Raw genomic sequence first — 14,674 nt, 5'->3', positions numbered from 1 at the left:
CAATGACACGGAACATGAAGGCTGTGATGGGAGAGCGAACGACTCATCTGGCTTTCCCTGATGCATGTGCGTGCGTAAATGATATGCCACTGTAAGAAAATCTCCACCACTTCATTGAAATGTAGCATTTGCTGCCATTTGAAGCCAATCGTTCCTAGTTGTGTGCAGCATGCAGCCTACTAAACTCACGCCATCACTGCCAGGGTACTTGCTGTGCCATAAGTGTGCATTTTCCATGAGTGTTAGTCATGCACACTTCATTCCTGACCACACACAGGTGTGGCAATGGCGATGAACTGCTTTCCTTCCTGAAAGCAACATGTCTGTGCAGTGCACTTAGCGGTCTCACACTAAGAGGCGGTGGTGCAGCACATTTTGGTTGTCACCTCTTAAAAGTGTGCAGTATGCTTACCACTGCATGCAGCACACACGAAGCACCCAGCCATCTCGCCTTGCTCAGCCTTTTCATCTGCCGCAGATTACCTGCAAGATAAGAAATGTTGTATTTTCTGCTCCACAGAAACTAACCAGCATTTGCAAGGCCACAGACCTGTTAGCCAAGAAACGTGCAGAATTTGTAAAGAAACATCAGTCTCCATTTGTCTCGTGTATAAACAACGTGGTGTACCGCTTCCCATTTTCTTGCGGGAAGGTTTACGTAGGACAGTCGAAGAGACGCCTATATGATAGGCTAAGAGAACACAAGCGGAAGGTGGGTTTATATCGGGATGGTCACGTGTCCATACACTGTAGTGATTGTGAATGCGAAACTTTGTTAAAAGAGTGCACCGTTCTATATAGGAATTCCAATAAAAATGTGCGAGAGATTACTGAAGCCGCCCTGATAGCAAAGGCTGGTAATAGCTGTGTCAGCTGCCCTTCGATGGCGCTGACTTCAATTGAATTCACCTTTCTGGATGCAGCAGGTTTCCATGTGCGGTGATTGGGCCTTCTTCTGTGTACGGATCTTCATATTCTGTTACTTCTGAGAATAAACATTCAGTTGAAAGTTAGCGCTTGTCCCGTTTTGTCTTCCTCGTCCCTGTCTGCTGGCGCTATGAAACCTTTTGATGCATTTAACCAACTAGCCCAAAAAGCCACATTGACAAAGAAATGTTGGCCACCAGTGTGTTCAGCCACGCAATGCCGGGCTGACTAAAGGAGGACTTTATATAAAATATCACCGCAACACCAATAGGAAATTGGCTCTTATGGTACACTCTGCCGGGTGCTACTGCGCTTTTACTGGGATTGCAGTAATACAGAGCCCCTCTTGATCCTAGCTAGAGAAGGCTTGTCCAAGCTGAATGTGCAGCCGCACACCAGAGCAGTTGGAGGCCGGAAAAGGATGTGTCTTCCATGACAAACAAATAAGGCATGCAGGCGCAGCGTGCTTTCAGCACATCACACCCGAATGAAATCTGGAGGAGTCGCATCTCGGACACACGTCAGTCAGAGTTGAGAGCACCTTGGAGCACTCTGAGCTGGAGAGCCGTTCACCTAAAGATCCAGCCGAATGTATGTAGAGTGCTCAATTTCAAGCATCACCAGGGCACTGTGGAGCACTCGAATATCACCAGCCAAATGTAGCATTAGAGTGTTTCTATAATTGCTATTGCAATAAAACATGAGCAGTGCACACTTGTCAGTATCCATAAGCACCGTGTATTTTTAGCCTAAATATAAAGAAACATATTTACCCGTGATTTTAATGTAGTGAAAATACTAGTGATGCTGTAAATCAGTTGAAACTGCTATGGGCACTAGTGGTCAAATGGTTGGATTACGTGCATTTGTTGGCAAACACATCTTTAAAATTGCATGCTGTGTGCATGCTGAAGCAGCGCTGTGTCGTTTCTGGCCATGGTGAAGTTAGCTGGCCATGTTGTCATGGCTTCGAGATGTGCTGCCAGGCCTCGGAGGCCACTGTAATGCCTGAATGGTGCTGTGGGTATGAGAGTAAATAAATAAATAAATAATCTGCTAAGTGCAATGTCCATAAGATGCATTAGGGGGCACTCTCATCAACGCATTACCACATTTACTTGCATACTGATCTCTAAAAATCGAGGCACACTTTTGTGTGTTATCAATTTGCGGGGAAAGATAATAGGAAGTATAATTTGCAGTGCAAAGAATATTATGCATTCAGAATTCTTACAGTGTCTATTGAACTATAACCACAGAATCGGGTGGAACAAGGCCTACCTTTGTATGGGTTATATTCACATGACGTTACCTTGATGCTGTGAGCAGTGCTGGCCACTATGGCAAGGCCATCCTTCGGGCAGTCCGCCATGATCCTGGCCACTGTATGGCGTCTGTGCCATAGTGTTCCTTAACGTATGCCTTACTCACTGTGATTTGGACAGCTTCTGCCCTTACAGGACACAAATTCGTGCCGTTCACTAGCAACCACCGCAGGATGACCATCCACAAATGCTATCGAAAATGCTGCGAAGTGATGGGCGATGCACCTTTAATCAGTTTGAGTGCATATGTGCAAAGCTTGACGACGACGCGAAGCAGTCCTTGTATTGCAGGAGCAGGGCTTTAAGCTGTTCTTGCTTATGCTTCAAAAGGCCCGAAGTGACGTCGAAAGCTCGTTGCGGACCTTGGTTCGTCGAAGAAGGTTCGGTAGCATCAAAGGTGAAAGTGTTGCTGCCGTACATGAATTCATCCATGTAGGCGACCGTCGTACCAATGTTGAGGTGTCTGTTCGTGGCTGAAGTTTGTAAGCATTACCCTCACTTTCCCATGACGCAGCTCAGCTATGCCTCTTGCAAAGCAAATCTGACGGTTCAGGAGCAGGTGCTGGTCACCCTCAATGATGTTTTATAAGTCTGTGGGTTCTTCGGTGCCGACAGAAATGACGCTGGAGAGAGGCGGAATGGTGACCTGCTCCTCTATCGCATTCAAGGCATGGTGACTGATTTGATGATCTGGCGGTATGGCATTGTCCGTGGAAAGCGTTATCGACTGGGATCTTAAGTCATTGACTGCGCCATATTTATTTAGGAAATCTATGCCTAGATTGACATCCCTCGAACAATGCTGTGGGACTACAAAGCTTGCTGAATAAGTCTGTCCGTCACTCGTGATTCTCGCTGTGCAGACTCAAGTTGGCGTTATTAGGTGGCCTTCAGCTGTCCAGATTTCAGGTCCCTCCCAAGCGGTCTTTACTTTCTTCAGCTTGGCGGCGAACGGGCCACTGACAATGGAGTAGTCGGCTCCAGTGTCGACCAGAGCAGTGACGACGTAGCCATCGATAAGCGCGTCGAGATCGTCGATCTCGACATTGTGGCTATCAATAAGCACGTCGATTTGTTCTGTGAAGAGTGCCACGTTCTCATATGGCAGCTGCACTTGGGCTTCAAGCAGAGCTTCGACCCTCACCTTACAGACGATGCTCATGAAGGTAGCCAAGAACCTGAAGCGGATAATGTCCCATGTTGTCAGGGTTGACTCTTGGTTCTTGAAGCTGGTCCAAGCGGCATCTTCCAAGGCAAAATAAACATGCCGCATCTTCATTGCTCCAATTGTTGAATACTGCGACCCAATCGTATGCTTCGAGCCAGCTTTCTAGGTCCTCGAGTGATGATCCGCAGAAGGTTGGCGGCTCCCTGGGCTGCTGCATGACAACTGTCACAGGCAATGCAACGGCCATCATTGCGCCTGCTGTCTTCGTCATCTAGGCTTTCGTGTTAGCGGGTAGGGGTCCGTATTCTGGTGGCAGTCCTTGCTGCCTGTGGCTCGTCCGATAATCCGGGAGGGCTTCGGTGCCTTCTTCACGTTGTGGGCTTGCTTCACGACTTTTCGTAGGCATCCGGAAAGTGAAGGAACCAGCACCTCCACCAGATGTCACGGGGTTGTGATGGTGAATAAAACAAAATGCAGCCGGTAAAGATGAACCACTTTATTGCGCGAACTTGTTCCCAGTAAAAGAAGCAACTCTGTCGACGAACCCAGCCTTGAAGGTCTTATACGCAAGTGGAGAAAATTTGGCAAACACACACACACACGTCCATCAAGGCTGGGTTGGTTGATTTTCCAAGCTATGTACCAACAGGTCCAGCACCCGACTCTGCCAAGTAACTCTAAAGTGCCGCAAAAGTGGCAAGCACAGACGTCAGTCATCAGTAATCGAAAAAAAAAAACTGATCGGCAGTGAAATGTGTGAGTTTTATACCTGTCACAGTCATTCTAGTGTTATCACTGATGCTTTCGTACAATCTGGAAGGTACTGAAACATACGTGTCGGGCATGCAATGTTTGTAGAATAGTCGGTGTCATTTGCAAAGCAGCGTTCAAGTTTAAGCATGGCCTGCGCTGAGCAATAAAGCGGGTCACAAGAAAGTAAAAAAGACAGTCCCCGTGAAGTGAAAGAAAGCTAGTACGCATGTCAATATTGGGGCTAAAAAATGGTTAGTATTCAATGGACATTAAGTTACAGAAAATTAAAGTATTTTAATGTATAGAAAATTTAACTATATGGAAGTTTATATTGAGGCTTAGCTGCATTTCATGTGCATAGTGCTCTTAATATGTTTTCATGATGCTGCACATTCGAAATGTGAGTGCATTTGAACCTTGTAGGTGCACTCCTGTTATGTTTTCTCGGCTTTTAATTTCTGAAGCACAAGTGCTTTTTGGTTACTACAGGAATCTGCTGAAGTGGTCTTGGCGACAGGTCTTGAAGGGAATTGAACAGCATAAAGTATAGGACGCTGCAAAGATGACAGGCACACAGCTATGTATTTGTATTCAATACATGCCAAATTTTGCACTGTTTTCACTCCTATTTAGTTTTCGTGAGAGGTCATGTCTGTCAGGCTTCTGTTTGCTGTAGTTCTATTTTCAGTTGTTTTCTCCAATAACAGTGACAGTGAACCACCAATGCAGCATTGTTCATTAGTGGTACCATATATAGCCGCACTTGTGTGAAAGCCACCCCCAGAGCCTTGTTAAAAGTCTCCCAAAGAATATGTTTAAAAATTACCCATGTATCAACTGCACTCTTGATTTTTTAGATGGTTAGCAGTGTTATCTATAGTGTGGATTCCGAAGTTTTTTTGTTTGACCGGCTGGTCAGAAGTTCAAGATCAATGAAAAATGTTTGTGGTGATGGTGCTTTACCCAAGTACAAGATAGATAGAATTTCATTGTAAAGATGGTATACCCTGTGGAATACAAGTTGTATCAGCAATTATAAGGTGCCTCAGGGTGACATTTAGATAGGTCAAAACTTTGACCAGCCTGTATGAGGCACCTTATTCCTGTTTATACAGCTTTTATTCTACAAATTTTGTAGAGTGTGCCTCCTGGCTATCGTGGCATAGAACTGTTTCACAATCTCGAATGTCGGGCTGCCATAACAAGCTTTACTGATGAAACTCTTGAGCAGTTTGTTGGCTTATTGTGTATTTGACTTCAGCTGAGGTTTCATGTGAGAGAAGCTTACTGCCTCATCAGTAGCACTCTCACAAGCATTCATATGTTGCACTTTCCCTAACTATAAGTTATCTCTTAAAAAATGCATTGGCAGGGTTCTTCTCTTGGCTTGCTTAACCTACCATGCTCAATTATGGGACTATGCAAAACTTCATAGCATGTGGTTCCTTGTGCACGTGGGACTCATACACGATGAGTGTTGTCCACTTTCTTTTACTCGTGCCTGCCTGTCAATGTTACACCCATATGTGCCATGTTTTCGTGCATCTGTCAATACACTTCTGCAGAGCGAGGAGGTGTGGGTGAGCGCAGCAACTGCTCAGGAGGCAGCTGCCAAGGCTGCTGGGAAGCTGGGAGTGGAGCGGGAGGATGTGCTGCATTTGCGACAAGGTGGCTATACCATGGTGCTCCATTGTCTTATTGTAGAGAGTCCTACATCACTTGCACTGCCTTCCAAAGCTTTGATATGTAAAAACAACAAAGTGTGCACCTGAGGCACATGTACATTCCCGCTTTCTTGAACTTCAGGCAAAGTACGCGGGTGAGGAATTTTATACAGACACTTCTAAAGGTTTAGCTTCTGCACACTTCGGACCATCCTTTTCACCGTCTGGTGCACTAAATGCACGCTCAAGCATTTTCACAGCGGAAGCATATGCTACTTTCTCTGCTGTTTGCATATAAAGCAAACTTGTCTCACAAAGTCTATCATATTTACGGGCTCAATACGAGTTGTTAGTGGCATAATAAGTCCTTCAAAACAGGAGAACTCTTTTTTAATGAATTGTACAACTTGCTTCACTCAGCCTACATGTGCAACCAGGTAACTCTTCTCTGTTGGATGCCTGACTACAGAGGCATAGACTGCTGATGGAAAAGATACTTTGGTAGCTTTTCGCAACATAGATATAGTAAATATACTAGGGGTGTGCAAATATCAAATTTTTCGAATATGAATACAATACCGTATAATGAAGACAGGTGCAGTTTTCACCATTAATCTTTTATTTCACTATATATATCTGTTGAAAACAATACTTGTAAGCTGTTAGCTAAAAAGCTATTATTGCTCAAAGCAATCACTCTCTGTACCTGCCAGGAAGCGTAATGCTAAAGCATTGAGATTGTGACTGTGATGGCTTAGGTTCAATTTGCTTGTTGAACACATTTTTCTTTCCTTTTTGCTTTTTAATGTGGCAACACTGCATTAAAAAAAATGAAGTTTTGTGCCAGTCATGGTGGCTTAGTGGCTGTGTTGTCACAATAGTGAGTGAGTACGAGGGAGTTTGTTTGATTCCTGGCCACGGCGGCAGCATTACGATGGGGTGAAATGTAACGACTATGTACTTGAGATATAGGTGAACATTAACGAACCTCAGGTGGTCATAGTAATGCCGGGTTCCCTCACTATCATCATCATATTGTAGTTCTAGGAGTTTTCGCAAGTACAGATCCCAAATTTGAGGGGGGGGGGGTTCCTTTTTCTTTTTTCACCCCTGTTTTCACTGCTCGACAGAGCCACAACAACTCCGGTTCAAAATGCGGTGTCGGTGGCGAGCATGCTATTTTGCTTTTTCGAGGACCGCCTTCGGCGCGCACTCGCTGCCGACGGACGTTTGCAAAATGGCGAGATCACACGAACAGAGGTAATGAGTTTTCATTTCATTCAACACGGACACAAGCAAAAAGTCAGGACACCACAGACACCGCAAACACGGACACAAGAAAGAAGTCAGGACACCACAAATGCCGCCCTGTCTTTTTAGAATGAATACTTACCAACTAGCTCAGCTCTCTGTTATTCTGAGGTAATGAGGCTTTATTGCAAAATACAATGCCGCAGGCACGCTACGCCCAAGTGTGAATTGCCTTTTGTGAATTTGGAAAGGCACTACCAGGAACGCAGTGTAACTACGCTGTAACCACCGCAAACAAATTTGTCGCCCGACCTGCGCTGGCGCTACCTACAAGAAAGCAATATATGTGATGACGCCGTAGTGAATATTACCGAAAGTGCTAACTACAATGCCTTCCTTTTTAGCAAAGCGCGGAAAAACAAAAGCTCGCTCGCACGACAGTGCGCTACCGTCGAATCATTCCTGAACTACACACGCAGCGATCAGACTACTTGTCCTGCTTTCTTTGAGGCATGTGCGCACACGATGATCCATTAGCAAAAACAGGTGGAGCTTCATATAAAATGCGGTATCTGCTGCACCGCTGTGCATCACCTTGTAAGCTCACTCCGTCAGTGCCGGGACGTTCGTTGTAACATATGTAAGCGTGAGTTTGCCCTTGCACAGTGTGGTTCGTGTTCACAGGCTCTAAGTGCTCCTGACTGCGTAAAGGTGCAGCGTGTATCTTGCTGGACCAATGCGGTGACGACGAGCTGCTTTCATTTTCTGCAAGCGTGCACTTGAAGCGGTCCTGCACTAGGGCGTGGCAGCAAATGGCAGTGAGGCGTGTTGGGGTTGTTGTCTACTATTAAATGTGTGCAGTATACTTACACTAGCGACAACAGCGCTCAACTGCATGCTAAGTCACATGCACTGCCAAGCAGACAGTTCATGATTTAGTTTCTTTAAGATGCTTATTGTTGATAAGGTTGTCTTGGAGAGGTGCCGGTGCGTTCGTTGGCAGCCGTCATCACGCCCCCGTGTATTTCTGATGCTTATCCATTTAGACACCGGCACACTCACACCGCAGTCGTTAATCACTGGGGGACTGCTGATGCATTACCGTAAAGGCGCAAGACTGGAGCTTCTTTCAGTAAGATATTTGAAAAGGTCAAATACGAATACTATTGCAAATTTAATCATTCAGCTGTATAAACACATTTCCAAATAATTAACCGCCATGCATTTGAACAAACAAGCTTTCAGGACATGATAAGTGGGTCATTAGCGAGTTATGCAACAGAAAAAAAAAACATGCAATATTTTTCTGTAACTACTCTTTTAACCTTTTTCTACGCCATAACAAAACATTGGCTGTGCGACACTCCTGTTACAAACAAGCTACACACAATCAAGCCAAAGTTTGGGACATCTGAGAGACACAACAAAGTACTGCTTTGTACATAAAAAAAAACATGTTTGATCCTTCCATCGTAGGAATCGGAATAACACGAAAGTGAAACGTGTCATCACGTAAGTAGTTGAATGTTTATTGTACGTACTTCGATAAATGAGAACTTCCACAATATCTGTTGGTGTTTGGCGGCTGTAGCACTGTTTGATGTGGATGCACCTTTGTTGACGCCTGGTGGCACATCTTCATCCCAACGACTAACGTCAATGGTCATGATTAAAACTTTGTGGTAGCTGAAGTAGTTAACATACACCCGGACACAGCGTATGGTGAATTCCGCTCAGAGATGGCGACAACTAGTACACACTGGTACTCAATATGAGCTCAGCGAAAGCGTTGCCATTTGAGGAGAGAAATGGCAAGGTGTGTGCTCTCCAGTAATTGGGTCACCTATATCTCTACTCATGCATACAGTACCACACAGCACTTCAGTAAAGCAAGAGGCAGTGCTCGTAGCTTGAGCTGTGAACACGCAAAAGTGTTCCGCTTCCTGCTGGCGTGTCTCTCGCTGCATCAAAGCACTTACCCGTATGACATTCACCCGTCGACATCGTTGCCCTTCTATCCAAGATCAAGTCACAAGATCAAGTACACCGAGATCAAATCACAAGAGAAAGAATTGAGGCTTACAACATTAGAAAAAGGGGTGAGCAGTGTGTCAGTGTACCTTCTATTGTCTTACACGATAGCAAGTTTGCATTTTTAGAAAGTACAGTATCCTAATGCTTCCTTTCTTGGGGTGTACACGTGGTCTGTTTCGTGTTTTATTTTTGTAATCACGATAGATACTGTTTTGTCGTCCTTTGCGTTAGAATGGTCACATGTGTGCGATGGTCGTAGTTATCGTTTCTAAAAGTACATGTACTTTCAATAAACATTCAGTTGCAAGTCAGCGCTGTGTTTTGTCCCTTCTCCTTCTGTGTCTGTGTCATGCTTGTGCTGTTTTTCGAATATGTTCAAGTTGCCTTTTTGCGGCGCTTACTGCAGCAGTTTTCTTAGTCGATGCCATCACACTCTACGCAGTAGACGGCTGAAAAATGCCGTTGGTGCATGTGGAAGCGTCACTATGCTTGAGACGAGGCGATACACTCTGACACGACACAGAAGACAGAGCGCATAGCTGCGCAGTCACGGAATCAAATGACTGCGAACACTGTGTTACACCGACAGCCTCGGTGGGGGAGGGGGGGCGGGTAAATTTTGTTGAAACGAATTGGGAGTGGAAATCGGAGAGCCAGCCTACACTGCGCTGACACTACCGAAACACTCCCTGTTGGCGCTCGTTAGTATTATGATGCAGTACTTCACTGCTCCTAGACGGTGACAACACCCTTGCAAACCAAGAGCGGCATGAGAGGTGGAAGGCATGGGTGATATAAGGCCCATTTGTTAGCTTTAATCGTCTCTGCAGGCATTTTCATAAAGTTGTTCTCTCTCTCTCACTCCTTGGTCGTCCTTCCCAAACTGCCCAAACTCTTCTGGACGAGTATGGCTCGTCCATTAAAATAATATCTACCCATGAGCATTTTGAACAAGATTCGCTTGTTTCCAAGCTAGTTTGTGTGTCACTTCACAGATGGCAGCACTTGCTTGCAATTTTTTTTTTTAATCGCCATTTCACATTTTTTCGCGACATGCGCTTAGAAAACGGCGTCCAGTGAAGGTGATGCGTGCCTTGCTCGTGCATTGTCGCGAAAAAGAAGCCTTTCATCATCGTCCAGCTCTTCAGGCGGTAATGATTCAGATACCGAAGTTTGCTTTGATTCTGGAAGCGAGAGGGATACTGATGATGACATCATTTTTAGCAGTTCCTCAGACGAGGAAGACTGCTCAGAGGACACCATCATGAGTGCGCGTCAATGAAGGGAGGTTGACATGAACGACATCCCCATCAAGAAGCCTCCTCGGTTCCCGTTTCTGAGCATCCCCGGTAAGGCATTCTATATAGCATCGCCTGATGACTTCATGTGTTATATTCACCAGTTTCTCGACGATGATATTATTTCACTAATTGTGAAAGCAACTAATAGGTATGGCACTCAGAAGGACGAGACGTCACAAAGCCAAGCATCGTAAGAGACTACAATTATACAGTGGGTGGTGTGGACAAGTCGGACCAGATGCTGGCCAACTACTTTGTCACAAGAAAGCGGCAGAAGATTTATTATAAAAAGATCTTTTGCCAGTTGCTTGATGAAGCTACATTCAACTCATTTGTGTTGTATCAAAAAAGATGGAGGGAAGATGAGCCACCTCAACTACCGGCTTGCGCTTATCGAAGCACTCCTCAGTAGGTATCTTGATCTCTCGCAAAGGGTGAATCGTGGCCGGCCATCTGATGTGATCGACCCTGTACGACTGCAAGAGTGGCACTTTCTGACTTACATTCCCCCAAGTCAAAACAAAGCAGTCCCTACCGGCATCATTTGCTGCAAGAAGCTGGGAGTAAATGGAAAGAAGCTGAGGAAAGAGACCCGGTATTGGTGCAAGGCTAGTAACAAGGCGCTCTGTGTGATTCCTTGTTTTGAGGCCCACCATACACTGCCCATGCTTCCACAGTGAAATGATGGACTGTTTGTAACCAAACCATAGCTGGAATGATGAAAGCTTTCAAGCAGCACTCCTCTTCTGCGTTTCTGCTGATGCAGGTAGCTGGCCTCCGAGACCATAGAACAATAAACTTCATTAGGCTAATTTGACTTCATATATGCTTCAATTTTTTTTCGTCAATGAGAGCATGCATTTTATAAGCAAAATATTCAATATCAAATTTAAAAAAAATAAACATTTTTGACCGAAAAAAACTCAAAAAACAAAACGGTTAAGGGGTTAAGCATGTGTGCCGGTTGCGCCGTGGGTAGAGCAGCCGGCACCTATCATCGTGGACAGAGAGATTGTGGGTTCGACTGCCAGGTGATCCAAATCAACGAAACTTTTTCTTCTAGTTTTTCTTTGTCATCTGTATTTCACTGACTTATTTCCACTACGGAAATACATCAGTGAAGTCTTTGTTGGACCCCGGCATAAAAACCTTTGTGTTTAAATAGGGCACACCTCCTAACTGTGAGTGATGCTGTAAATGTGGCAGTACTCTTACAGCTGTCTTCCTTCAGTGATCTCAACTAGAACCACAGAGGAAAATGTGCTTGCCTTCCCTATATTAACAGCAGGTACCCAGCATCCTTTTGCCAATGATCCTCCTTCTAACTTTTAAACGGTCTCAATGTTTACTAGAAGTTAACTCATTTAGGAATAATTTCGTCTGGCTACTTGTAACTCGACCGTCCCTTGGTGACTGTAGTTGCAACTGGATCACCTTTATAGGGCACTAGCTTCTAATGAGGCATTCTGCTACGGCATCGACGCATTTTGTTTATTACTCCTTCATAACAAACTCTTATTTTCATAGCACTCGCAACTCACAGACATTATTTTAATATATGTATATTTTACACCATTTACGGTGATTATTACCGCCCTTACAGCCACATCATATTCACCATTCAAATTCTTTTCCATATGGATAAAAAAAAGCACACTGACATTCATCAACAAACGTCATGGCACTCTTTGGCCACTGCCTGGCCAAACAGTAATCACCGTCATTTACTTCATCAAGCCATTCTGCACTGTAAGCCTGGTGTACCAACTAACTACCCTTCTAAAGCTGATTAGCTCTACCACATATTAGGTTCGTGTTTAATCCAAGCTCCTCATGATCTATGATGAGTGTTTGGAACATTGCCTTTACGCTCTGGAACACCAAGAGATGCCCCACAGAATCAACCAGAGAAGGAGCTGAAGTCACGTGGTGCGGCTTGTGAGGCAAGAGCTGAATAACATCATAGGAAGATAACGACTTAAAGTGATCAATGGTTGTTGCACAACAGATGACTGAGGGTGGAGCTGGCTGGCATTTTGAGGAGGCCACTTCGTTAAGGTTTTGTTGAAGATAAGCTCCTGTATCGAAATGTTGGCTCCACCCTAAGCCATCCCTTGTTCTTATAGATAGCATAAAAAACAACCCAGTTCAGAAAATTTGGGACAGGAACTAATTAAGTTTTTAATGCTAGTAAATCTGTCACAGCAAATGTATCGGTTCAACTCTCTTTGTCCCTTGTTCAACCTCTCACTTGACCACTTTAACAAAATGTATATGGCGCATTTAGGGTTATCGGCTTCTTCAATGAAGGGAATTGGGATGGGGAGAGGAGGGGAGGGGGGGGGGGGGGAGGAGGCATACACTAACAGAGGGAGCCAGCGAAATCAGTTTTCTTTATTGCAGTATCTTCCAGACAAATCTATTGTTTTTTCATTGTCGCGGCCTCTTGAAGTGGTATCCTTCAGCTGGCTACGTGCTGCTTGCAACACTTCCTCTTACTGAAGCATGTACTCGTAAAGGTTGTCACACTTCACAGGAAGTTCAGCTAAAGTGGTGAAGCCCCTCGCAGCCACCGCTAGCCACCGCAACATTGCTTCGTCCGTGTGATTCGTACGAAATTCATGTTCTGTAGTGTGACGCGCATTGTTAAGCATGCGTTGGATCACATAAAAATTTCTAACTGGATGGTCCAGAACAAATCCGTGACATAAAGCGGTCCTGACAGGGAAGGCGCGGGACTCTGGACGCTGTATGAAAAGTCGGGACAGTCCCGCAAAATCCGGGATGTTTGGTAACCCTAGTTGCATCCTCATTTATAGCCCACTTCTTTCACTGCTTTCTTTCAGATGAAGATGTCCTGGATACATGGTTCTCTTCCGCACTTTTCCCGTTCTCCGTGTTTGGCTGGCCACAAAAGGTAAGTTCTTTTCATAATTGTGTGCCACCTCAAATGAACCCACACCACCATAGTCATCAGAAAATAACAAGAAAGAGGAAATGATACATGCCTTTTTATGATTTTGTAGCCTCATAGTCTTGTGTTTACACTGCTTATGATGTAACTTTGACTGAACACTTTTAGAGCTGCATGGTGAGCACTCTTATAGCAACTGCAGTTTTGTCCACAGCAATTGCATCACGCGGTAGTTCTAAATTGATGCGGTGTCCATTGGCCACATGCATACCTGTGGAACTGCATAGTTGCCATCCATGACCATCATCAAGGATTTGGTCAATTGCAGCCATGGTCTCCTCTACAGTGATTTCGGCAACTCTTTTGACTCTGTGCACTTTGGCTGTGCGCATACTTTTGGAGCTGCACAATCACCATCTGTGATTGTGTAAAGAAGAAGAGTGGCCTCAGCGGCATTGCTCTGCGCCTGAGCGGCATCACCATCGGCATGAGCTCGTGGTTGCTGCGCTTGGCCGAACGCTGCTGACCGCTGCTTGTTCTTGCCATATTCTTTGCCAATAAACCTCTTGGCAATTGTCTCAATAGCGACCATGGTTTTTTTCCTTAGTGTTTGTGGCACAATGTAGTTTCGCTTTGACTTGTTGCACATTCCTCCAGACTGGTGGGGTCATTGTCCACGGTCGCATCAATAGAGACATGTAGTAGTTTCATTATGCCTCGCATTATTCACAATGTCATAAACATCGTAGAAGATGTAAATGATAAAAACAGTTCTACCATTGCCTGCACGTGCTTCAGATCTGCCAGATGAGTCGTGATGGATGGGCAGTCTGTTGCCAACTGGTTCTCTGGCAAGAAAAATAATAGAGGTTTGCGCACGTTGATGGAAATCACACATGAGATGAATACGCAGGTCTTGCGACGCAGCCACATTGCGAAGGAACTCTTGCAATATTGTGAAACTGTGATTGGAATTTTGAGGCAGTGCACAGCAAGTGATTGTTCCCTGTCCAACTGGTTTCGCAAAAGCTTTATTGGAGTGGAAATGCCCTCAGGAAAATTATTCAGTGTAGCAGGGCTTGGCTGTACATTTGGTCATCATTACAGACTCGGTCCCTGCGCCAATTCTACCCACTGTCTGTGATGGAGACTGGACAAGATATCCTGTTCTTCTGGGTGGCACGCATGGTCATGCTGGGCAAAGAACTCACCGAACAACTGCCTTTCAATAAGGTACAGTAAAACCTGGATAATTTGAGTGCACTTATTTTGAAATCCTGCTTAATTTGGGTAATTTCTGCCATTCCATACATTGTGAATTTCATCAAACAGTCCTT

General features: G+C 44.9%; 1 protein-coding gene across 1 annotated transcript in view; it reads left to right on the top strand.

The window, feature by feature from the left end:
• Positions 1 to 14,674, top strand: part of LOC119392086 (valine--tRNA ligase, mitochondrial) — a gene marked incomplete in the record, with an annotated part of 121,744 nt that overhangs the window by 47,911 nt on the left and 59,159 nt on the right. The window contains 3 exon segments of the mRNA XM_049416425.1: positions 5,739 to 5,841; positions 13,270 to 13,340; positions 14,445 to 14,570. Coding sequence (XP_049272382.1) covers positions 5,739 to 5,841; positions 13,270 to 13,340; positions 14,445 to 14,570 — 300 coding nt within the window.

Source organism: Rhipicephalus sanguineus, chromosome 1, assembly GCF_013339695.2.
Source record: "Rhipicephalus sanguineus isolate Rsan-2018 chromosome 1, BIME_Rsan_1.4, whole genome shotgun sequence".
NCBI classification, from domain to species: domain Eukaryota; kingdom Metazoa; phylum Arthropoda; class Arachnida; order Ixodida; family Ixodidae; genus Rhipicephalus; species Rhipicephalus sanguineus.
The sequence above is the reverse complement of the archived record's forward strand: the minus strand, read 5'-3'. Positions and strand labels throughout refer to the sequence as shown.